Genomic DNA, 27,064 nt, shown 5'->3' on the forward strand with positions numbered 1-27,064 from the left:
TGATTTTTTGTCCTGTAGTCTGATCTATTCTAGAAAACACAGTTCAGTCTGATTCAGCTGAAAGCCAGAGTATGACCAGTATATAATGTAATGCATGTGTGGAGTTAGTGGAACAACAGCAGGAAGTAAAAGGCAGAACACGTGAAACATAACCTGGTCTTTTCACAGTGAGGCGGCCGTGCCCTCAGTGGGTGGTCATCAAGTTAAACATGCAAACCCCTGAGTGGCAGTTCCACTTAAAGGAGCCTAACCAGCTCTGTTTGTTTCCACGTGTCGGATCCCTTCAACACCACGGAGTTAATCATGTGTTTTTACTCTGGGAAACACACATCACCACTCGGAGCCTGAGCCGCTGCCGTGAGTATCAGAGGATCTCTGGAGCCGTCTCTATAGAAACTGTGATGAAGTGATGGATGTTAAATAACACGTCAGTCGGCTCAGACAGGAGCGCACTGCAGATCATTCAAGAGGACAGAGTGTGTGTGTGTGTGTGTGTGTGTGTGCGTGTGTGTGTCAAGACAATTTGTTCCTCAGTAAACGACACAGAGCAGCCGGAGAAACTGAAATCCTGTCCTTACTAATAACACAATCTGTTAATATCCATAAAAAAGTGTTAAAGTTATGTTCCAGACTTCAGGTCACACGATGTGCTGAACATGCTGCATGCAATTCTGGATAAAATCTTTTATATTTTATCTCATATTGTTAATCTTTCTTTGTTCTTTTTCATCTTCTCATTTCATTTTTCGTGCCAACACCGTCTGTTGGTTTTGTTTGTGTGTTCGTCAGGAGGATTACACAAAAACAACTCCACAGATTTTTTACGAAACTTGGTCGGAGGACGGGATATACATTTCTAAAACGTGTATGATTAGCTGTTAGGGTTTGAAGGAGACTTTGAAATAATAAAGTCAAGTTGTGTCTTCGAGGGAGGTGGCTCCTGAATTATGTGTAAAACTTCCAGATCCAAATAAAACTCTGGATCCATTGGATATAAATGTGGTTTCCTAAGGAGACTGTCCAACACTAGAATCCATCAACTTCTTGTTTTCAATTTTCCATAGATCAACATTCTTTCATCATAATCTATTCACTGTCTGACCTCTTCTGGGAGACACATGGACAAATCACCCCGGTGAAGCCGAGTGCCCATTACACAGATGAATGAATCTGTGATTGTGCAGCAGCAGCAGCGACAGACTGACGCAACTGAATCTGATTTATCATCCGGAGGAATAAACAAACCGCCCAGCGAACAAATGGAGCTGATCAGAGGTCAAGGATGATAAAACAGATATTTCAAATGCAGGAAAACATTCTTCACAAACAACCGGGATGCTTTTATTCTGAAGTGTTTGATTTGAGCTGACAACTTCTGATATCGATGTGTTCACCTCCTGCTGCGTTTCACACAAAACCTCCAAGGCTCTTCATCCCTCTGTGTGTTATTCACTCCTCTTCATCGTCCTGTCTATGCTTCACCTCCTCCGTCTCTCTCCTCCAATGCCCCCCCCCCCCCCAACTCTCTACCCCTCTCTGTCATTTCTTCTCTGCTTCTCTAGCGTTCGCTGCGGATAAACAGAGGATAGGAACAGTCAATTAATAGAAGTTGCCGTGGCAACCGTGTGGAAATGTTTCAGCTCCTCTCGTCTCTTCCTAAGGTTTTCGGTTCATTAGGCACAACGCTGGGGCGTGCGCACGTACTGTGTTTGTGTGTTTCCTGGGGTATACGTGTGCATGTACACTATAGTGTGCAGACGGCAGGGTGCAGCACCACACAAACTCTACTACAGCTGACAACATAACTGTGTGTAGTGTTGCGTATCGGTTCCATCAGTGTTTCTCTCTTTTCTACATTTCTTTGCCGCCACTTTCTAGCTCGAGATGCATCTCTCCTTCTAACATTTACCTTCAAACACAAAGGTAACCGGACGGAATTCCAGGAAACTTAATGGGTCAAGAGTAGGGATGCAAAGGGGCGGAAAGTTTCCGGTAAATTTCCGGAAACTTTCCATGGGAAGTTTAGCTCGGGAATTTTGGGAATTTTGAAAAAAAAAAATACACAAATTAAATGTGAGCAATAAAAACATCATTCAAAACTCTATTTTAAAGATGTATGGAACGTTGAGTTTCAACCCTCCACTGTGCATTCTTCCATCACATGCACAGATAACTCCCAGCATCCTTCACTCTACAGCAGGGCTATTGAGTCCTGCTGTAGTGTGCAGGACTAGTCAGGTAAGTTTCGATGATATTACTGGGGAAAATATATTAGCATGCTGATTGAGGATTGTTCATCTGTTCATTTAGCCTATTTCCATTCATTTATCCATCAATAGTAAAATATTTTTAGAGACGATTTCATCTTATTCTACAGAACAATACCACGTGCACTCTCTCATGTGTGGAGGCATTTCACCCCATCCAATGTAGAAGGAAAGGCTGTGTACATTTGCAAACACTGTGCAAAGACCTATGTTAAGAATGACACAACGATGCAGAAGCATATAGTCAAGTGCCCAAAGTTTCCTCAGGACTCAAATCAGCCTATGACAAAACAAAATGTTTATATTTATGTCTGTATATGACAAGGTAAATACAGTTAGTATAAATTACCCACAACATTTCCAGTTTATTCCTGTTAATTCCCGTTAATTCCCGTATATTCCCGTTAATTCCCGTATATTCTCGTTAATTCCCGTTAATTCCCATGGGAAGTTTCCAACTTTGAATATTCCCGGTATTTTGCAACCCTAGTCAAGAGTGAAGCTGTTAAATGTCTGGGCGGATCTGGTTCAGGTGGTTGGATCCAGGACATTTTTAACTTCCTTCACCATTGTGTCCCCAGGGAATACATCTTAAAACCTGATGAAATGGAACTGATATCTATAAGTGTGTGTGTGCAATTAAGTGCCGCTTGATTTAATCTAAGTGCACATTCCGAGTGTGAACGAGTACCAGAGAGAGGGAGCGTCTCTCCAGGCTGCTCTTGCCCAGGCTCATCACGCTGCTCTTCCTGGACTCGATGGTGAAGCTCCGCCTCTCTGAGGAGTAGGACCCTCGGGGTCCCGAGAGGGCGCCCAGCTCCAGGTGGCCGTTGGGCGTCAAGGTGCAGATCCTCGGGTCTGGAGGGAGTCGGACAGAAGGAGCTCAGGATTTCACTCAAACATATATTCTAAAATACTTTTTATACAGTTGGACGTGATGTTGCCAAATCAGCTCATTCCTGAAATTATTATAAATTCTGTCTGATTCTATTTCCCCCTCAGATCTCATACATTTTCAAGAATTACATTTGAACTGCAAGAAAATTAAAGGAGCCATCATAGCAAAAGCACATTTTAAAATTGAGAAAGACAAAGAAGTGCCAAGCTCACGAAAGTCTTTGGGAAGTTTTTATATATTTAGAAATCACAAATGTTTCGAAAGCTTAAAACTCAAGATCATAGTTGAGTCCAATGTTTTTTGCCTAACGGGTGTTACAGATATATAATTTTGACAAAACACTTCTGCTGCAGAGTCTCTTTAAAACTCCACACGGACACCAGCTCGGGTTAAACACTTGTTTTCTGTCCATCCATAAAGAGAACGGAGCTTGGTTTGATCCACTGCAGAGATCACATGTCCTCTGCATCCGAAGCCCACCCCCACTGTCTGGAAGTGAATCCTCCGTCTCTGAACTCCTGTTTAATCTTCTCTGTGCTCGGCTGTTTGCTGGGTTTGTTGACGGAGGCTGAATATCTGGAACAGGTTCATTGTGAACTCTGGATAAAGATAGATCTCATTCATATTTGAGGACCGCTGGCTGTTCTCCAGCTTTCTGCGAGTTGATAAGCCTTTGGCACAGAGATGTGTCTTACTTTATTTTTTTTTGTGGTTTGAGCACATCCAGCCTTCTTTATTTTTGAATAAGCCTCGCAGGGAAACAAAGACTTAAATGTGAGATGCGAGCAGATTGTCGGGCATCTTGTTCTGTTTTGACATAAATGAGGAAATCTGTGGTTTGGATTGTGGTGTTAGTGCTGAGTCAAACAAAACACAGAAATCCAAGGATCATTTAAAGTAAGAAAAAACAAACAATTGAAAATGGCAAAACCTCTACTTTTCTTGAACAAATTACATTTTGGGAAATCGTGCTTTGAATTTATATTTGCTTATGTGCCTGTGTCTGTGACCCTATAAATGAACAGACACGTATTCTTGGCAGATGCTGACATTTAGATTTTCTAATTTAGGGAATAGAATTGTCTGTACTTGGTCGATTGGTTATAAAACTTCAACAAATACTTTAATATACACTCAATCGCCAGGGGAGGAGGTTCAGCTTGAATTTCTGAAACTGATGCAGTTAATAACAGTCACATCTAATCACAATATACTCCAGTCAAACAAACTTCATAGCCCAGAATGACCGTAATGTAAAGAAATACGATTCATTGAAGATCTGTTGTCACCTTTGTTGTTGTGTGTTTTTCAGCAAGATTACACAAAAAACACTTTACGTTTTTCTATGAAATTGGTGGACGAATGCAAAATAGGTTAAAAAGGTGTTTTTCTATGATATTTCTATGATTTAATTGTGACCTTTGTTTTGACAGGCTTTCATATGAACCTAACAAATTGTCAACTGAGTGTGATAAACGCTTTGGAAAGGAAACGTGTGTTCTCACCAGACAACTTAATGGAGTCGTGTCTCTCGCTCTCGTCAAAGTTGGAGGACGAGCGGTCGTCGTCCGAGTAAGAACGATTGGCGTCACCCTGGAGATGAAGAGGCGAGAAACAAAGAGAGGAATGAGAGAGGGAGAAAAGGTGGAATCCCTTCACACGAGGCTCGTTCTACTCGTGTGACTCGTGACCTTTAATCTGCGTCGTGACACCGGTTCGAGCCCCTGTTCCCTCCCACCTGCTCCCAACTCCTGATGACGTCTGTTTGTGGCACAGATCTGTGTTGTGTCTGAAATGATTCAGTGGGACCTCAATCTCTACTCCAGTGACCCCACAGATCTGGTTCAGACCGATGGAAAGATCTGGAGTAAATTGACTCAATAATCCCTTGTGTATCGCAGAATCAGACAGAGCGAGAATGAGCTGAGAATGGAGAGACAGAGACGGAGACAGAGACGGATGTGCTTTGTTTGTTTGTTTTCAAAGAAGATCGATCAAAAGCTGATTTGTGTCCGTGTTTCTCCTCCAGGACGAAACTCACAGCGACACAACGAGAAGATGATAATGTTTGATCAGCGTGTGAAAACCCAATTGTGTTATTCAACCACTCTGCAGTTGATAAGTCTGACAGCAGTATTTTCCTCTGGGATCAAACTGCCTCTGATAAATAACCTTTAATTATAAGTGTGGCTAATAGAGTAGTAATTATTTCTTCAGGACAACACAGACATGACCCTTTTTATTATCGGGCTACTTTTATTAACTTATGCTCTTTAGAAATAGTAGTTATCTCATAAAATAATAATATAAAAATTTGAGGGAATTGTTTTCATTTATTTGTTTTCATTCATGATTTTCTTATTCAGTTTAATTTGATAAAATGATTTTGAATAATGTAACTAAGACGTGTAATATTATCAGACGTTTGCTCAGGTTACATAGAGTTTAACAGCTTCTGGTTCACTGGATGAGAACATGAGTGATATACTGAATTACACGAGATCGCCCCGTTATCAACTCAGCAGCGAACGATGAATCTCCGGCTTCAAGAAGCTGTAAAGTCTAGACCAGCATCTGGTGGCTCGGCCCATTAGGATCAGTTCCTCTGCTCATATCAATCTGCTCCGTTCTGACATTATGGAAATCAGCAGGACTCAAGCGCCCAGACGGATTAAAGCTGCAAAGGTCTCTGCCAAAGGTGAAGATCTGCACTTTTCACAGACAGATGGATGTCAGCTGTCCACGGGAAAAGACGTCATGTGCAGAATGATGGGATGGATGGAGAGGATATGGATAACTCAGCTATGGAAAGTTGGCATGACAGACAAACTGATTTCCCTTCAAATCTGACAGTTTCAAATCTCCATCAGCCATCAGACCGGAGTTCAACTGTGGACAAACGTGTTCCCTTACCTCTGCCTGAAAGCCCTCAACCAAGATGGCCACCAGCAGGTTGAAGAGGACGTAGTTCCCGAAGGTCATGAGGGCCACGAAGTAAAGAGCTGCGAGCGGCGAGGTCGCTGCCATGCCGTTATACAAAACCACATTCCAGTCCTCCTGGGTCAGGATCTGAGGGAGAGGGAAACACACTTGAGAGAAATTCAAGAAAGCCACCTCCTTATATTTAAGTTGTGGAGTAGAACTGCTGAAGTTGTGTGTTCCTGTGTTGTGTTGTTTACCTGGAAAACAGTGACGATGGCCCAAAGGAGGGAGTCAAAGTTCTTCCTGTCTGGAACAGTATCACCCGTCTCTGTCTTAAGACTGAACTTACAGCCGAAGATGTGCATCCCCAAGATACTGCAACACAACCACAGCCTCGGATTAGGTCCTTATACCATAAACACCAAAACAGCAACATATGCTCGTACTGGACTAACAATGTAATATTTGTATCTGCTATTTCTGATTTTATAAATACTGCCTTTAATATACATGCCTGTGTGTTAGCAGTTGTTTCTTCACTTTCTTCCCTGGGATTATAAAGATGAATACTAATGTAAGAATCTGACTGAGCCCCAAAGCTCTGTTATATAAGACACTCTCTGCCTCAATGGATTTGTTGTCACTTACATGATAAGGAAAGCACAGCGCTTATCTTGAAAAAGCAATAGAATAGGTCTTTTTTGATTTGCAGTTAATTTCATGCAATTGTGAAACGGATAATCATTCTTTGCAGGGTATCCAATAGTCATAATACAGAATCCAACTGTGAACACTATAAGTAAAAATGATTGCAACCAGCACCTGAAATCAACATCGTCACGAGCAATTTGATTAGTTATTAAACCTCAACACTTTAAGACCTCAGACTTCACCCGGAATGACACTATTTTATAAAAGTTGCTGGGTTTGTACTTGATTAAGTGCTTGTGCTTGTCAATTGACCTTCAGTGCGTCTGAACACATACAGGCACAGATTTGAGAGTAAGTTGTGATTAACTCAGGGCTGCTTCCTCTTAGGAAATCAAAGGGCCGAGCTCGAGTGGCAAGTAGAAATGAAAAGGGACGGAAACAAAGACGCTGAAGCCTTTCGGCCATTGATTATCCCTGAGAGACCTTTTATGCTCTCAGAGTGCTGCCATCACAGGGCTCCAGTGTCTGCAGTTGTCTGCTTATGACGCCTAACCAGATTTTCAAGTGTCTGCTCATTATTTTTGCACCCGGGGTTAATAACACTGCGACCTGCATTTCAATAGCAACTGTTGAGCAGATGCAAAGGACTTTAGAAACACACACAGGCCGGCAGACACACACAAGCACAGCAACGCACAAGGTAAAACTAAAACTCTGTCTTTTCTATCTCCCTGAAAAACTCTAAAGAAATCCCTGTTGATAGAAAAAACCTTCATGCACCTGCACATGTGTCGGGCGATGGAAAGCAGGACAAGGTTTAGAACAAGGTATCCACATGCAGCACGCACATGTTAAACCTCACCTGAAGATGAAGATGAAGAGCATGAGCAGCATGCAGAAGGTGGCCACGTTGTCCATGGTCTTCATCAGGACCACGAGCTGTCTCCTCAGCGCCGGCATGAACCTCACCAGCTTCAGGACCCTCAGCAGCCTGAAGGTCCGCAGCACGGACAGGCCGCCGTCCGACTGGCCCACGATCTCACACACACTGATCAGATAAACACAGAACACAAAGACAACAGAAACACTTCTAAATTACCCTTAAAGTCTGGATCGGCATCATTAACACAGAGAAGTAAGAAGTAAAAAATATTATGTTATATTATTTACTATATATACTGTACTATTTTTATATACTGTCTAACAATAACATTACCATCATATCATCAGTACTATTACCATCATCTTGCCACTGCACCTTATCTACCTATTTATCTTGTGTTTCTGTTTTTATTCTTTCTACCTCAATATTTTTTATTTTATTCTATTGTATTGTATTGTATTGTATTCAAATATACCGGCTGCTATGACAACTTAATTTCTCTTCGGGGATGAGTAAAGTAATCTATCTATCTATCTATCTATCTATCTATCTATCTATATATCTATCTATCTATCTATCTATCTATCTATCTATCTATCTATCTATCTATCTATCTATCTATCTATCTATCTATCTATCTATCTATCTATCTATCTATCTATCTATCTATCTATCTATCTATCTATCTATCTATCTATCTATCTATCTATCTATCTATCTATCTATCTATCTATCTATCTATCTATCTATCTATCTATCTATCTATCTATCTATCTATCTATCTATCTATCTATCTATCTATCAAAGAAGCTGCATCGAATCCTCACTTCTGCATTTCAGAGCTGTTCATTCAAATATATGATCATTTTGGAGGCTTTCCTTTGTGCTTTTGAACTACATGTTTTTTTTTGATGGGACAGAGGCTGTGGCTCAGTCCTCCACTTACTAGAAGGTCAGTGTGGATGATGGTGGATAGATGATTGAGGCTCAGCAAGAGAGAGAAAGACAAGTCCCACGTTTGTACTCAGAATTCACTTTAAACCAAAACACCACAGCTCCAGTAATTCATATTTTTAACACGGATAGAGAAAGTCAAAGTGTCCTTGGGCAAGACGTCCTAAATCGCCCCTGCTGGTTGTTCCATCACAGTGTGAATAACGTGTGATGGAAAAAGTAAAAAAATATAAAGTGCTGCTACACAACACCTTTCTTTTTTATTCTTGAATAAAGGCGTAGCGGCTGAACAGAACCCAGGAGCATCGCCTCAGACGCTTTGTTGCTTTGACAATCCAGCTGCTGAGGAGTTTTAAATGGCTTCCTGCAGAATTCCTCTTCTTTACCAACGCTGTCTGTAAATCACTCCAACTGTCTGGGGATCTCTATCATAGAGGTGGACATTTTTCCAGAAATACAGTTCAATCCATGCTGTGTTGGAGGCTCCTTGTGCCAAATTAAAAAAGATGGGCGGAGCAGGACCAGACGAGTAACGGCGCCCACCAGTGGAAATGAAGCGCTCTCTTCCATAGGGACGGGAACGGTGAACATGAAATGGACAAAAGCCTTGTTTTATCCTATCTTAGAGTAATGTGTCCACTTAGAATTCTTTGAATATTGGACATTTGAAGCTCTTAACACAATCGCTGTTTGTGGCAGAGGACGTTATCACAAACCAGAGATCACAGGAGTGTTTCTCTGAAGCACAGAACCATCAGCGAGCGGCTTTAAAGAAACGCGTCCGCTAATGGAGGCGGGCCTTCAAAGGTTCCACTCAGAGCTTCGGATGAATGGCGGAGGACATTCAGACGGATGAAGAGCGGGGGGGGGGGATGAGAAGACGGACGTAGAGATGTTCAATCGACGTGGATCTTCTGTGACGGGCTGCACATTTGATCTCGTTCGGATTCACTTGCTTTGATGTGTATTTGATCTCGGGGCTATAATGGGGATCAGAGACAACGGGGCTCAGCCAAATGAGTTGGAGATAAAAAAAAAAAAGGGGGAAAACGCCAGCAGATCAAAAGCAGAGCAACACTCACCTGAAGCTCCAACACGACAAACCACAGAGCGGGTTCTCTGCTGTCTGACTTTGGCTTTCACTCACACACAGGTGGCACATTTGCACTTGGCAGGAGGTGGGTGACAGTTTGACAAAGCATGATGTGAATTATTTAACGGCAGGTTGTCTTTCTATAATGATCGGGGGAAACTAAGAGAAGCATGTATCTGAATTACTGTACATCTGTCAGTGTTTGTTTTGTCCTCTGAAGGCCGTGTTCAGTCAAAACAGTTTATGCAGGACACGTATAGCTTGTAATTATGCTCTATATTTGTATTTTTAACACTGAATTATGCACAAAAATTGGGCCTAGAACCTCAGAACATTAACTTTGTTTTCCCAGCATATAATACCACTGGTTCCTACGTATAGCGTATGCTGATGTGTGGCAGTAATGTCGGTCTAGCACAGGGGTGGGCAAACATTTTGACTCGCGGGCCACAATGGGTTCTAAAATTTGACAGAGGGGCCGGGCCAGGAACAGGTGGATGGAGTGTTTTTGTGAACTAATATAAATGACATGGGAAAATCATTACATGAAAGGATTTGGCCTTTACCAAGTAGCAGAGCACTTATTTGCAAGGCCATTTAACAAAAACTCGCCTTCAGAGAAAGGCTTGCTAGCCTTTGCTATTTCGAATGCCCCCCAAAAAACATGCCTTGGTAGATGACTCTTTAATCGCAGTTTGTCTGTGAAAAAAAATGTTGCTGAGTCTGTAAATTAGTCGCCAACCTCTGAGCCGCAGTCATTTTGTTGTCGACTCCGTGTTAAACACTCGGCACTCATTGTCCACTTTTCGTTTCCTTGATCCTCTCATTTTACAGAAGGGCTCACAGGGCAAAGGGAAAAAGTGGGAGATCATGAACCTTTTCGAGCCCTATACACCACACTCCGGGGCAAATTTAATTTAGCTGACGCTTTTATCCAAAGTGACTTACAATAAGTGCATTCAACCCCGAGGGTTCAAACCCAGAACAACAAGAATCAAGAAAGTATGATTTCTTCCTGAATAAAGCAAAACTACAAAGTGCTATAAGTACGTGCCATTTAAGTGCTACTAAATTGATGGTTTAAAAAAAAAAAAAATTAAAAAAAAAAAAAAAAAAAATTTAATAATTTTTTTTTTTTTTTTTTTTAATAATTTGGACAAGTTCGGCGGGCCGGATTAAAAAGCCCAACGGGCCGTATATGGCCCGCGGGCCGTACTTTGCCCATGTCTGGCCTAGAACCTCGGAACATTAACTTTTTTTTCATACCACCTGTTAATACATTACATTACATTACATTTCATTTAGCTGACGCTTTTATCCAAAGCGACTTACAATAAGTGCATTCAACCCCGAGGGTACAAACCAAGAACAACAAGAATCAAGACAGTACAATTTCTTCGAAATAAAGCAAAACTACAAAGTGCTATTGGTAAGTGCCATTTTAGTGCTACCAAAGTGTTAGTTTCAAAAGTGGTAAGTGTTTTTTTTTTTTTTAATTTGTTTTTTTTATTCAAGGTACAGTCGGAAGAGGTGTGTTTTTAGTTTTCTGCGGAAGATGTGTAAACTTTCAGATGTCCGGATGTCGATTGGGAGCTCATTCCACCATTTAGGAGCTAGGACAGCAAATATAATACCTATAGGGTATGCTGATGTGAGGCAGTAATGTAGGTGTAGTATGCATGTAGTGAGTTATCATGGTTTAAAGAGCCTCAGTCGTACCTTATGATGACGATGACTCCATCAAACACATTGTAGGGGTTCCTCAAGTAGCTGAAAGAACCGAAGGCCGTGAGTTTGAGGATCATCTCCAGGGAGAACATGCTGGTGAAGACGATGTTGCAGATCTCCAGGACGTTGGTGAGCTCGTCCGGCTGATGAAGAGAAGAGAGAGAGAGAGAGAGAGAGCAAAGGGGAAAGTTAACAAGCAGACAAACACAAACATCCAGGGTCTCTCAGCTGCCACCGGGGCTGCAGGCTTCATTACACACTGGGAAACTAAAGAGAGGAATAGAGTTTTACAAAGTGTGAACTCTGCTGGTGTTGCATCCTGACGGCTAATTAGGCAAACAGGCACCAGAGCAACAGTTATATTGTTATTGCAATGACTTCTTATTTATATAGTAGCTTTTCAAGGCCAATGTTGACAGATAACTTTTGTCCTCAGCTAAACTTTCATCTCTTTGTGTCCTTATTGAGGGGACGTCCACTTTGACCACCTGACCCGCTGTCATCACTGCATCCTCAGATACTTTGTGTCCCTTCACTCACTCGATAGATTTGTCGTTCTTTCACTCGGCTGCATTTGAAGGAGCTGAGATGAAGCCTAGTTGTGTCACTGTGATGGAATCAGTCTTGAAATGCTGCTGTCGTGTATTCACTAGAGTTAATGATTTTAGCACGTGTTTAAATATAATGACAGGTTTATACTCATGATGCTTATTTTCGTGACTCTCAGACATTCCCCAGTAGTAGGTCTGTCCCTCTTTGGAAGGACCTTTGACCTAGGGAATAACCTCTGACCAGCTAATGGATGGCTGTAGAAGGAATGTCCTTGACCAATGTGTCCTCATGTTCGGACACAAAACACGTCCTTAGAAGGCCCTAGGTGGGATGACATGTTACCCGAAGTCAGGGGGCGGTACTAACCTCTCTATATAATGTGTGTGAGACCACGGCTGGTCAGACTTCACCATTTGGCCTGGGTGATTTCTCAGAGTTCTAGAGCTCGTCCTGACCTGTGAAACTTCTGTGTAATAAACATTATTATACTTGTAAGTACTGGGTCTGCGTTCCTTTCCTTCACCATCAACTTCTACAACAAACATCGACATCTCGGCTGACCAGAATATACTTCACAGCCTCCGACGAACACAACCCCTGAGTTGAGACACAGCTTCACTGACTGTAAGCATTCGTTTACAACCGTAGCACTTCTGCTATTAGCATTTTAACAGGTTAACAATAATACTAGTTTGTTTGGGCAAGAGTCTACTTAGCATGCTCACAGGACATTGGTCATTAATGCTTGAGATAACTTGGTGAGTGATTTTTACACCATTCTCCGAGCTGCTTCTGCATCTATTGCTTTATTTTAATGCCATCTCAACTTCCTGTAATTGGTCCAAAAGTCCAAACTATCCAAAAAACTATGTTCGTGCTGCAAATGAATTATGACATGGTTCAGATTGATCTGCACTGAGAGCACCTCTTTGGGTCGGACTGATGTTTTGGTCCGTTGGCCTGGATCGTGGTCTGAGGCTCCGTACATACTGTGATCAGACTAAACTGAAAAGTCCAACGGTCAGGGACCAAACAAGGCTAGTGTGAAAGCACCTGTTTGTACTGGACAAGTGAGAAGTTTGACCTCTTGTTGCACTGTTACTAGGGTTGCAAAGGGGTGGAAAGTTTCCGGTAAATTTCCGGAAACTTTCCGGAAACTTTCCATGGGAACTTTAGCTCGGGAATTTTGGGAATTTTGAAAAAAAATAATAATACGCAAATTAGACGCTGAGCAATAAAAACATCATTCAAAACTCTATTTTAAAGATGTATGGAACGTTGACTTTCAAGCCTCCACTGTGCATTCTTCCATCACATGCACAGATAACTCCCAGCATCCTTCACTCTACAGCAGGGCTACTGAGGCCTGCTGTAGTGTGCAGGCTAGTCAGGTAAGTTTCGATGATATTACTGGGAAAATATATTAGCATGCTGATTGAGGATTGTTCATCTGTTCATCTAGCCTATTTCCATACATTTATCCATCAATTGTAAAATATGTTTACAGACGATTCCAATTGTTTTTCTAACTATTTATATCTCTGGCATTGCATTAGTGTTTTTTTACAAACTTTTTTCTCATCTTATTCTACAGAACAATGCCACGTGCACTATCTCATGTGTGGAGGCATTTCACCCCATCCAATGTAGAAGGAAAGGCTGTGTACATTTGCAAATACTGTGCAAAGACCTATGTTAAGAATGACACAAGGATGCAGAAGCATATAGTCAAGTGCCCAAAGTTTCCTCAGGGCTCAAATCAGCCTATGACAAAACAAAATGTTTATATTTATGTCTGTATATGAAAAGGTAAATACAGTTAGTATAAATTACCCACAACATTTCCAGTTTATCCCGTTAATTCCCGTATATTCCCGTTTATTCCCATTAATTCCCGTATATTCCCGTTAATTCCCATGGAAAGTTTCCAACTTTGACTATTCCCGGAATTTTGCAACCCTAACTGTTACAGATATCGTTAGGCACAAAAACGACTCAAAAGTAGGAACTAAGCCAGTTTAGTAATATGGGACAAGAACTGAAGAGAGTGAGCCGACAGAAGAGACTGATTATCTGCAGGAACATGGTCACGTTGGTGATAAACCGAGCAGCTGATATCAGTCAAGACTTAACTGTGTTTTATAGCAAGAAATTAAAAAAGAACTCGACCCCACATTGTCACTCGCTTCCCTCCCGTCTGTTTATTGATCTCTTCTTTGTCTGGTTATCAGACATTTTTACTCCGCATTGATCCAAAAGTCCAAATCGATTAGCGGACGACAAAAGCTTTCACACACAACTACACAACCGCACACACCCGCACAGACACACACACACACAAGCGTTTGAGGCAGTAGAGAGTATAGAGCCTACCAACATGTCCTGGTTCGCTGCAGTTTAAGGAGTATTAACGACAAACACACTTACAAGCAATAAAATATCAGGTATTTTATTTAAATATTGTCTGCTCTGCTAGTCCACAACACCCCCCCCACTGTTGTCTCCTCTCTAACTCGCACATAACACATTTTGTCATCAATTATGGATGCTGCAGATGCTTCCATTAAACAGGTCCAACGTTTTCTCTCTCTCTCGCACCTCGGAAACAAATTGCTCCCAGGGACGGTCTGGAAATCTCCGATGTAATAAATCCAGCCGGAAAAAAAAGCAATTGTTCATTTGATAGAAATTAGCACTTCCCCACACAGCCAGCGTGCAATAAGTCCACTCAGTCGTGTTAGCACTTCTGCACTGGCAGCAGGGAGAGGTAAGTCGTATTCATTTATTATTTTTGCCTTCTACTATATGGTTTTGCAATAATACTTCAATCTCTGTTAGTCGCTGTCACTGTCACGTTGTTAATGTGAATCGATGTCTGTCTCTTCAGCTGCTTTGACGTTGTTTGAGTTCTGTTCCCCCTTAAGTCTGTCTGGCTCTGCTCAATAAGGGAGGACAAACACACACACACACACACACACACACACACACACACACACACACACACACACACACACACACACACACACACACAGAGAGACAGACACACACACCCGGAGCTAAATTTGGCACAAGCGTGATTTCCAGCTCGTCACTATTCCACACGGCTCCTGTGTGACTTCAACAATGACACTTCTGACATTTCCCCACTCCAGTTGTGTGTGTCTCTGTGTGTTTGTGTGTGTGTGTGTCGCCTTTGTGTGTTTGTACTGCTGCATGTCTGCATGTGTGTGTGTGTTTGTCGGTACTAATGAGTGTTTAGCGGTGTGAGAACACTGGCTAATGATGCGTGGCCACAATGTGGGTAACGATGTGCCGGCCGGCCGCTGCTTGCAGACCAGCCTCACAGCCGTGGAAGCCCCTGGAGATCCATTACAGCAGACCTGGGAACAGATCTGAGGACGTGTGTGTTTCTCTGGTTGGCTGATGTATGGACAGTGTTGGGAAGGATACTTTCAAAATGTATTTCGTTACAGAATACAGAATACATGCCCAAAAATGTAATCTGTAACGTATTCCATTACATTAACTAATCTGAGTAACGTATTCTGAATACTTGGAATACTTCCGGTTTGTATTGCATTTTTTTAAGTGTATGATTGCGGCGTTGTTATAGTCAGTGGAGCAGCAGCAGTTTAAACTCTCTCTCCGCCGATGCGGCGGGCCAGCTGGATGTCCGGCTCCCATCCACTCCCACCTCTGTGCCGGTCCCAACGGAGGCTGAAGTGCAGCGCCACAGCAAGGCTGCCTCGCGTCGTGCAGCGATCGTTTCGGCGTCGAGTCTATTTTTGTTTGAGCTTGACGCGAGCGTATCGCTCCAGGAAACACACTGAAAAATGATTTTAAACGATATTGATGACATATTTTATATGATATAAATGATAAAGTATGGATCCCATAGTTTAAATTCCCCTTCTGTTGTCCTGGAGTTTTAATTTTACCAATATTACCAATCACATTATTACATGCCCCCCTCTGCCCCTCCATACAGACACACAAGCAGTCATAAAGATCAAAAGAGAGGGGGGGGCCTCCCCATTGGCTTGAGTGGAGAATACGTAATTTACCCTCGACACCCGACATTGAACGGAGCAAACAGCGGAGAAGTTCTTGAAGATGGATGACATTAAATTGGGACGCTGTTGCAGTTAATGTTGGAGCAACAAGTGAACATATGCTTTTATACTACTGGGTCAACGGGTGATATTATAAGCGCTGCCCGGCGCTTCAGCGTCCGCTGTGAACCCGGCGTGCCTCGCTGGTCTCCTGCAGAGCCATGACAGCGGAGCTCTGGGAGCGCAGGTCGGTCTTCTCTCACCAGGCGCTGGAAGGGCAGCTTGCGGATCAGCAGCTCCGTAGATTTCTGGTAGCGACGGAACTCTCTCAGAGCCTCGGTCCCGGGCCTGTAACGGTCCCGGGCCGGTAGCGGTGAGGCTTCTTCACGCCGCCGGGGGCCCGGGCGATCTTACGGCAGCCCTGGTCTCCAGCTGCTTCCTGGGGGCTTTGCCTCCGGTGGATTTACGAGAGAGTGAATAAACTCGTGAAACAGAGAAGTACCGTCATGTAATCCACTGATTTCAACAATGTAACTGTATTCTGAATACCATCTATTTAATTTGTAACTGTAACGGAATACAGTTACTCATAATTTGTATTCTAAATACGTAACGCCGTTACATGTATTCCGTTACTCCCCAACACTGTGTATGGAATAAGATAACAAAAGCCGGGGAGTGATGTCACACCGAGGACTCACAGCGGATTTAGGAAAGTGAACATTATGTACTTCTGAAACGAGCTAAATAAAAAAGTTTAAAAACAACCGAACCAAAATGGTAACGTAAAAACCAAAAGCTAGTTGTTTAGTTCGGAGAAGGCAACTGGTGGGTTCAGTGGGTGGGTTTATTTTTCACAATGCATTGAATCTCAGCTTCTGCCTCATTCGAATCCTTGTGTGTTGCATTAATCTTCATTTTTTTTTGTGCTTTTATTTACTCTCCTCTTAAAACCTCAAATTATAATTTTATTTTTGATTTCTCCGACCTACTTTTCTCGTGAAAAACAAACATGGTTTTATTTCTGCTGTTCGGTGAATCGAATTTGCATATAACGGTGCCCCCCCCCCCTCCCCTAAAAGAATCTGAAACTATGTGGGTGTTGTTGAGTATTTTTACTGTGACCACGGCTGCACACACAGCTCAAATTCTTTCTCTTCTATTTATTTTGGCAGAGAAAGACGAGCGTTTAGCAGCGTTGTTTGATCTCTATCCATCTCTCTCAAATCTCCAAAGCGCCCGTCACGCTGCTGCATTATTAATTCCTGACCAGATGTTTAATCCTCTGAAGAGTCTTCTCACCTGAGCAATCGGAGAAGCCGGCGTCTCGTGAGTTATGATTAGGGTTGCAAAGGGGCGGAGAGTTTCCGGTAAATTTCCGGAAACTTTCCATGGGAAGTTTAGCCTGGGAATTTTGGGAATTTTGAAAAAAAAAACAAATTATGCGGGGAAAATATATTAGCATGCTGATTGAGGATTGTTCATCTGTTCATCTAGCCTATTTCCATTCATTTATCCATCAATTGTAAAACATGTTTACAGACGATTCCAACTGTTTGGCTAACTATTTATATCTCTGGCATTGCATTAGTGTTTTTTTACAAACTTTTTTCTCATCTTATTCTACAGAACAATGCCACGTGCACTCTCTCATGTGTGGAGACATTTCACCCCATCCAATGTAGAAGGAAAGGCTGTGTACATTTGCAAACACTGTGCAAAGACCTATGTTAAGAATGACACAACGATGCAGAAGCATATAGTCAAGTGCCCAAAGTTTCCTCAGGGCTCGAATCAGCCTATGACAAAACAAAATGTTTATATTTATGTCTGTATATGACAAGGTAAATACAGTTAGTATAAATCACCCACAACATTTCCAGTTTATTCCCGTTAATTCCCGTATATTCCCGTATATTCCCGTTTATTCCCATATATTCCCGTTAATTCCCGTTAATTCCCATGGAAAGTTTCCAACTTTGAATATTCCCGGAATTTTGCAACCCTAGTTATGATCATGCTTCTGATGTCAAGGACAATTCATGGTCCATTCTGAACTGATGGGAGTTCTCTACACGATAGAACTTTGAACCCGAATTAAAAACAGTCACTTTATTGTCTAAGATTTCAGTCACACAAACTATAATATTACAGACATGACGTGTTTTGCTAAAGGGAAAAACACAGTTTCCTCTCCTGACTAATACGAGACATGAATCTTTGATATTTCTACCACGACAAAGTGATTTGACGAGTTTTATTTTTAACTTTGTTTTCCAACGACACAACCGTCTCACTAACATTTCCATATGTCTCCAGATGCATAATTCAACGGTGATGACGATGTTGTCACTACACGTATATCCACACAGGGACAGAATATGAGCCGCTCATGTGGCAAACTATTTTCCAGCTCAGTGAATATTTAAACCTTTAATGAGACAATGCAACGTTGTGGAATTGCTCTGTGGCAGTCGAAACAATATATATCATTACATAATTTCGATATTAGAGCATGTATCTCTGCACCGGGTAAAAGTTTAGGTGTCTGGTTGCTTAACAAAGTCGTTGGTGGCTTGTTTCTGGAACTCAAGCTCATGCATTTGACTTTCCTTCCCCTTCCTGCTCCTCACAGCAGCACAGGGGCGGAGCTCAGGGGCGGAGCTCGGAGGCGACAGGTGGACACGTCTCCCAGCAGGACGCTGATCACAGCCAGGAGACGGATTAAGCCTCTGATGCCATTGTTCCCACAGACGGAGGCATGACTCCGGTTTGTTAACCAGCGCAGACATTGCACAGTTCTCTCCACGCCCTCTCTCTCTTCTTCTTCTTCTCTCTATTTATAGCCGCCCCCGAGATGAGAGACGACCCACCACTGCGGCGGTGGCAGGCGTGAGTGGGCGATGGCAAAGCGAGAGTGAAAAAATATTGATGGAAAGACAAAGATTGCACAAAGCTGAGCGACACAAAAGAGACAGGAAGTAGGGGTGGGGGGGAGGGAGAGGGAATAAAATAAGTCGAAGTTAAAAGACGCCCCTGGTTTGGAGTGTGATCTGAGGTTCTAGAGGTTTCAAGAGAGGTTCAAGACCAAAGGATTCTTTATGCTCAGTGCAGATACGTCTGCAAAAATGGACGGAGGACAATTCATACTCGTTCTCAACCTGCAGGCAGACATTTATTCTTTTGGCCTGACAGTCATATTATACAGGGTAGAAGAAGAAGAGGTCAGAGATAGATGTGAAGCAGGAAGAATAAAAAAGAGAGGTTGGAAATACTTTGACAGTGGGATGATGAGGTGTTAAATGGTCGGTTCAGTTAAAAATAACTCTTTGCTCAGAGAGAAGCTGCAGAGATTCAAACAACGAAGCACATGACAGGAAAACCCTTCATTTTTAACTGCTATGGATTCCCCCATTCATAAACCTGCATCATCAGCTTGCTAGTACACACACACACACACACACAAGTGTAATTAAAAAAATAACAACAAGAACAGCATTACTGCTAATGGAGGTAAACCTCCCTCCGAGCACGAGGGAATCTTTTGTTCCTGTTGTGAAACTTGTGAAAGCCTGCAAAGTTTTTCATGTTTCTAAAAATGTTTTACAAAATTCTTCACACAGAGTTTTAATGAGACTCTCAGTATTTGTTTCCACTTGCCAATCTGGAGAAATGTGATATTATACAAAAGACTATAGTTTGAACCTGTAACCTATTAAGAAAGAGTCTTGTTCTTTACTTACTTAGACAAAAGATTTCCATGGGTTTAAGAAAAGTCTTAACTAGTTCTTGATGAATTGACTAATATCTTATTTCCACATAAAGAGAGAATTATACAGATGATGCAGAAAAGAAAGAGACTAAATGAAGGAGAGTGAACATTGTGACAGAATGTTCTGCACTGAGAGAAGAGCTGCAGCGGTCCGACCTGCTCGTGGTGTTCGATGCCCATGCTGATGGTGTTGATCAACGTTTTTCATGTTTCTAATAATGTTTCAAAGTTCTTCACACAGAGTTATAATGAGACTCTCAGTATTTGTTTCCACTTGCCAATCTGGAGAAATGTGTTAATATGCAAAAGTCTATAGTGTGTACCTGTAACCTTTTGGGAAAGAGTCTTGATCTTTACTTACTTTAGACAAGAGAAGATTCCCAAAGTCTCAACAAGTTCTTGATGAATTGACTAATATCTTATTTCCACAAAAAGACAGAATTATACAGATGATGCAGAAAAGAAAGAGACTAAATGAACGAGAGTGAACATTGTGACAGAATGTTCTGCACTGAGAGAAGAGCTGCAGCTCTGACCTGCTCGTGGTGTTCGATGCCCATGCTGATGGTGTTGATCAAAGTTTTTCATGTTTCTAATAATGTTTCAAAGCTCTTCACACAGAGTTATAATGAGACTCTCAGTATTTGTTTCCACTTGCCAATCTGGAGAAATGTGTTAATATGCAAAAGTCTATCGTGTGTACCTGTAACCTATTGGGAAAGAGTCTTGATCTTTACTTACTTTAGACAAGAGAAGATTCCCAAAGTCTCAACAAGTTCTTGATGAATTGACTAATATCTTATATCCACAAAAAGACAGAATTATACAGATGATGCAGAAAAGAAAGAGACTAAATCAACGAGTGTGACAAACTGTCCCTACCTGCTCGTGGTGTTCGATGCCCATGCTGATGGTGTTGATCAGGATGGCGATCATGATGCCCCGGTTGAAGTACTTGCTCTCCACGATGCCCCACAGCTTCATCCTGGTGTCGCACCACAGATCCTTCGGGTTACAGCGGCCGCGACCCCTCGACCCGTCCTCGTCCTTCTTGTCCTTCTCGTTCCCGCCCGCCTGCCCCCCCTCCCTGTCCGTCTCCTCCACAGCGCCCTCCTCTGACTCGCCGCTGGTCGCACTGCGAACGGGTCCCACGCCGTCGGTGAGCGCCAGGGCCGCGGCGCAGCGATGGCAGCCGTCAGAGGCCGAGGCCGCGGCGAGGGCCATGGGGGGACCGGGGGGGGCGTGGTCAGGTTTGTTACGGTGAGGACAGGGAGGACCTGGGGGGGTGCAAATAAAGGTTTGTTGAATTGTTGAAGTAGTTAAAGAATGCATCTTATACTAGGGACGGGAATCAGCAGGGACCTCCCGATACGATACTATCACGATACTTAGGTGGCGATACGATATGTATTGCGATTCTGTAAGTATTGCGATTCGATATTACGATTTCCTGGGATTTCTTTTGGTTATTTTTTTTTTTTTTAAATACTGGACCATGGAAAAAAGTTGAATCATACCTTCAAATACAACACAGTCAAATTCACTTAGAGCTTTACAAGTTTTATTTCAAATATTAACATTAACTTAATAACTGCCGGGCAGCCAATAGAGAAAATAAATAAAAATGTGCCCTATTATTGTATAGCCCCTGTCAACTGCACACAAACTGACAGATTAAGAAATGTTTGACACTTAGGCTACTTTTAAACAATAAATAAAAGGTAAATTAAATAGAATGAATAAAAGTTTACTTAAAATATAAACTTTGAAATAAACAAAAAGTAGGCCATTGTTGTTTGCATGTAGCCGATGCAAAGCTAGTGCTTGGGTATGTTTAGATTCTTGTGCAAAAACAAGAGCTGGTCAACTTGCTCTGGGGTGATGTTGTTCCCCCAATATATCCCCCCCGGTATAAACCAATAAATACGTTTAAACATTTTTTTTTTAAATTTAATTAAAAAAAAATTTAAAATCATCATTCTGACTGCCTGGATCTAAAGGGCTTATCACCCAAGGAGGTTCAGAAGGACGCTTTGATTCAGTCAGATCTGAGGCAATTTTCTCTTTGGGCGAAATGTCATTTGTCTAAAATGATCTGAACACAAAGCCAGCTGGTAAACACACAATTATTTTTGTATCATCTGCAACCCTTGCAAAACTTGGCATGAAATTGTCCTAGGCTCAACGTCTGCCATCGTATAACAAAAAGGCTTAAAGTCATAGTAGTTGTAGTACCATAGGAGTAGTAAGTAGTTAGTATATTAACGAAAACACTTTGTTTCTTTGTGTTGAAACATTGAGAAATGCAATAACTCAACTCGCAACTCTGTGACCTAAATACTTCTCCCACCGAGGAACTTGCTCTGGGGTGATGTTGCTCCCCCAATATATCCCCCAAGGTATAAACCAATAAATATGTTTAAACATTTTTTTTTAAAATTTAATTTAAAAAAGATTTAAAATCATCATTCACAAGAATCGCGATTTGTAACTGAATCGATTTTCCCCCCCATCCCTATCCAATACAATCTTCAAATATGAAATGTACAAACCGTGACGCAGCACTGCTCTCCTCTCACGTCCTCCTCTTCCATTGGCCTTCCTCTCCCTCCCTCCTCCTCCTCCCCTACCTCTCCCGACGCCCCGGAAGCCGCGAGGTTTCCCCCGCAGCGTGTTGATGAGCGCCACGGTCTGTCTCCGGGCCTTTCGGATGCAGTGGCAGACCAGCTGGAAGAGCGCCTCGTAGCAGTCCCCGGGCTCACTGGCGAGCGTGGAGGAGGAGGAGCACCGGGCCCTCTGCTCCTGCATCAGCTGGTGCTCCCGCTGCTTGGTCTCTGAGAACTGGGTGGCGATGACCACCAGGCACAGGTTGATCATGAAGAAGGAACCGATCTTGGGAGGAGAAGAGGTAGAAAGAGAATTAAGGCCAATTTATGCTTGTACGTATTTTTTAAAACGGATAGATAAGACCGCCCTATCCGTCGTGGAACGCCCTCTCCGAGCGCCTCGGAGAGCTTTTCGTACACGTCTGATTTTTCTAACTGTCCGTCTTCATGTCGGAGAGCCCACGGACAGACCTTGGCTGTGATTGGTCCGCGAACGACATAATTTCCCTACGACGTCATTTCCCTACGACGTCACTTCCGGACCTCAAACTTCCTGTTTCCTTCCCTGTCACATCAAACCCAATCACAACTATGATTCTACGATTAATGTGACGTGTGTGTGAAGCCAGCGGAGTTGTCCGGCTGACGGTGGCTCGATAGAGCACTGAGGGCATGTGTGCACGGTCACATACGGTTATAACGAGCTTTCAAAACGGCGCTAGCAGGCTAGGCTAGCGGGCTAGCCACCATGCTAACTGCGGTGGTAACAGTGCAAGAACCCGCCGTCACGACTTTAATTCCACTTCTATCATGACACTGTTTCTATAATACCATCAGGTTAGAAGCAAACACTGGGTAGTAGTAGTTAGTGTCGGGAGTCCCTGCTGACTGTGTGTGGAAGCTGGGGGGGAGCTAGCTCCGTGTAGCTGCTAGCTCCGTCTAGCTTCAAGCTACAAGCTGTGGAATCAGCAACACAGTTCGGAAACAAGACCGGGGAACCGCTGCGCTAAGAAACGATAACATCAGCATTTTGACCCGCTGGGTGTCACTTTATTTAGTTCTGTTAGTTGCCATGGTTCAGTGTGTGGGAGGCAGGCTAACATGTAAACAGAGACACGTGGACTTCTTCTTCCCAAAATTGGGGTAGGCTTCTCTGAGCTCGTCTTCCGTTGCGCCACCTATGGGTTTGGCGGTGAATTTTTTTCGACGTACAGTGGTCGGACTAGTAAAAATCAAAAAGACTCTTCGCCCCTCGTGGAGCCCTCTCCGAGAAACGGATACGTAGAAGTATATAAGAGCCTTTAGAAGAGAATTGGTTGAACAGTGCTCGAGAGCCGTTTCTTATTCTGTCCACTGCCGAGTCTGAGCTTAAGTTTCTCGGTGTGTCTTTTTAAAACGTCGCCATTTCCTGACTTGGAAAGGCGGCTTTAGATTTCCTGTGATTCTAATCAGACTTTTGCTCGGTAAGCCTTTTCTTAAGGGTGAAGTTTGTGTCCTACTGAGGAAGGGGATGAGTTACACAGCTCAGATCACAGGCACTTGCAGCTCAACTCTCTCAGGGATTCAAAGATAAAACTTTTTTATAGTAATTGTGCGTCAGCATTGTCTGACTGCCTGGATCTAAAGGGCTTATCACCCAAGGAGGTTCACAAGGACGCTTTGATTCAGTCAGATCTGAGGCGATTTTCTCTTTGGGTGAAATGTCATTTGTCTAAAATGATCTGAACACAAAGCCAGCTGGCAAACACACAATTATTTTTGTATCAACTGCAACAATTGCAAAACTTGGCAGGAAATTGTCCTAGGCTCAACGTCTGCCATCGTATAACAATAAGGCTTAAAGTCAGAGTAGTTGTAGTACCATAGTAGTGGTAAGTAGTTAGTAGAATAACAAAAACACTTTGTTTCTTTGAAGAATACAATAACTCAACTCGCAACTCTGTGACCTAAATACTTCTCCCACCGAGGAAGAAAAGAAATCCCAGAAAAACAGAAATCCTTTGAAAATAAAATGGAAAGGAGGCAATCTTAGAATTTCTGGTGGAGTATTGTGATCACATGATGTTTGTGGAATTGATATTAGGTCTTCAGATGGCATCACACTGACATAGGGAGGAGCCTGAAGATGGTTAGACGCAGTTGTTGCTTACATTGTGTATTTAGTGGCAGAGGGATCTGATTTCCATTTCACTTCTTTGTAGCTCGTGTGAAAGAGTTGTGTTGTTTCCTTCTTCCATTTATTTTGACATTTGAATCTCTGCAGGTGATTGTGCTCTCTCTCTGCTAAACTGAGTCTGTCACTGCTCGTTATACACACTTCTTTTTACAATTCTCCTTAAAAAAGTTCCAGAACATTTCAGAAGTTTACGAGCTATCGTGGGCAAACAATTCATCCCATAGGTACCCCATTTTACCCCGAGGCGGACCCTCAAGATTCGTTAAAATGCTCGTGGTCGGAGAAGATTGTGCGATGCAGCTGAAACCTGAGCTTCAGATTATTGGTTATCCTTGATTAATAATGAAACAGCTGTAAGGAAAAGAAAGTCGTGTGAGACTTAGAGCAATGCTGAAAGTCCGGGCACAGAAAGGTCAGATCCCCCTCTCTCATTCATCAGCTCTTCCTGTGACTCGTCGTCTGGTGAAGAAATAACAAGGCCAAGCTTTTGAACCTCTCCTGCAGCCGTTCCTCAAACCTTTACTTCCCTCACCTCTTGCTCACTTGGTGTTTTAGGCTCTGACATGGACGTAAGAAAGACAGAGAAAAAGAGAGAGAGGAAGAAAAGAAAGGGAGAGAAGAGAGAGAGAGAGAGAGAAGCAGCGCTGATGTGGAGGAAGAAGAGGAGGAGGAGAGGGGGATGAAGTCTAACGCTCTCCGGGCTGCGATCAATACTGATTGTGGAGCCTGATAACCCCCCCCCCGTGCTCTCCATCTGAACCCCGGGGACAAAGACTGTGGATAAAGTGTGTGTGTGTGTGTGTGTCTGTGTGTGTCAGTGTGTGTTTTGTGTGCGCTGCTCGTCATCGACCCAGCGCTGTGGTCAGACCGGCTGGTTTTCTGGTTTCCAGCTCTCTGGCCTCTCAGACTGAAAGGAAGGCAGCGAGTCCCAGCGTCCCTCCAGCTCCCTCGCTGCTCCCATCAAATATTTATACTCACACTCGGCTGGAGCCACTGAAATACAATTAGATCAGAGTGTGTGTGAGTCCGTGAGTGTGTCGTTGTTTAGCGTTTGCAAGCAGAGTGACAAAACGCCTCTGTGTGTGTTTGTGTGTGTGTGTTTGTGTGTGTGTGTGTGTGTGTGTGTGTGGGTGTGTGAGACCCGGCACAGAGAATGTGTAGATGACAGCGAGTGGAGAGTTTGAAGCTCAGCAGGGGAAACGGAGACGGGTCCTGAAGTTTTACTAAGAATTGAAATGAATCCTCAGAACCGCAGATCCTCGGATCAATATCTCCTAACAAGGAATCCAATAAATGTGCAGAGAGCGGCTGTGTCTCAGGAGGCGGAGCAAGTGGTCGGCTAATTAGACGGTTCGTGGTCAGATCCTCCAGCCGGAGGGTTGAAGTGTCTTTGGGCAAGGCATCGAACCCCAAGCTGCCCCTGATGGCCGTGCTGTTTGTGTGTGAATGGGATCTATGAGCAGTGGTCCAGATATTTTGAAGTGGCTCTGGATGTTTTCCAGAATTGTTCTTGCTACAGCCCCTGAGAAAAATATCAGAATTTCCGACTGAGTGCAAATGAGAAAACAGCCGGAAAATGTCAGCAACATTAACAGGAAGCAAGTGGGCGTGTTGGAGACATTTCTAATATCTGACGGGTTCAAAACTGAACAAAACAAAAAGAATAAAATTATAGTGGGATGAAAAAGAGGTGTCGAACACGTAGAAAATGCAGAAGAAGATGTGAGAGCTTTTGGAGATAACAGCTGATTCCGGTGTCAATGTGCTGTTTACATAAACTCATGATTCTTCATTTGTCCTTAATTCAGGGACAATAAAAGCACAGAGTTCACAGAGTTCTCTAGACTCTTTAAACTCCTTTATCTAACTCATTGGTTTCTTTCCACAAGGCTAATGAATGAAAGGAACAAAATGGATACAATTCGCTTACATCCTAACAAGCTCATTTGCAGCGTCAGCAGGCGGCTGATTTAAAAACCGATGAATCTACAGAACACGATGTCCCCGGCTCCGAACTGCAGCTACTCCTCTAACAACTGCTGGGAAAAGACATTTCAGCAGCTAGCAGCTATAGAGTGAGATATTTTGTGTAACTCAGATTTGCACAGGGAGGTTTTACAAAGTCTGAAAGAGGGACACTCATATTTCCCGTCTCTGCATGTGACACTGATGTTAAATCTACAAACCTCCAGCTATACGAGCACATCTACTAATCCTCAATATCGTGTCCTTAAACACAAGCTACTGGGTCAGTGGTGGGTTGTAGGGATGACTTTGATTTCCCGGTTCCATCTGGATCTGGATCAAGGTTGACAAAACACCCAGATTCATTAAGCTCCAAGGTCGACGAATCCCTGATCGAGTGGCTCATAATCCTCTGTTTGGTCAGTGGCTCTGACAGAACAGACACACAAACTGGTTGTGGATACACACTGAAGCACAGGGACGATGGACAAACATGGCCGACCAGATTTAAACGCTGCAAAGTCAACACAACCACTCTGGAATGG

The 27,064-nt window shown here is 43.0% G+C and overlaps 1 protein-coding gene across 1 annotated transcript in view; it reads right to left on the minus strand.

Moving 5' to 3' along the window:
- The window catches only part of LOC133021882 (voltage-dependent T-type calcium channel subunit alpha-1I-like), a 138,623-nt gene that overhangs the window by 46,394 nt on the left and 65,165 nt on the right, over positions 1–27,064 (minus strand). The window contains exons 9-16 of the mRNA XM_061088889.1: positions 22,325–22,664; positions 20,655–21,049; positions 11,388–11,539; positions 7,601–7,786; positions 6,345–6,462; positions 6,079–6,234; positions 4,671–4,758; positions 2,959–3,125 (exon numbers count right to left, since the gene is read on the minus strand). Of these exons, the coding sequence (XP_060944872.1) occupies positions 2,959–3,125; positions 4,671–4,758; positions 6,079–6,234; positions 6,345–6,462; positions 7,601–7,786; positions 11,388–11,539; positions 20,655–21,049; positions 22,325–22,664 (1,602 nt within the window). The remainder of the gene's footprint in view (positions 1–2,958; positions 3,126–4,670; positions 4,759–6,078; positions 6,235–6,344; positions 6,463–7,600; positions 7,787–11,387; positions 11,540–20,654; positions 21,050–22,324; positions 22,665–27,064) is intronic.

The sequence above is a fragment of the Limanda limanda genome, chromosome 2 (genome assembly GCF_963576545.1).
Source record: "Limanda limanda chromosome 2, fLimLim1.1, whole genome shotgun sequence".
In the NCBI taxonomy this organism is placed as follows: domain Eukaryota; kingdom Metazoa; phylum Chordata; class Actinopteri; order Pleuronectiformes; family Pleuronectidae; genus Limanda; species Limanda limanda.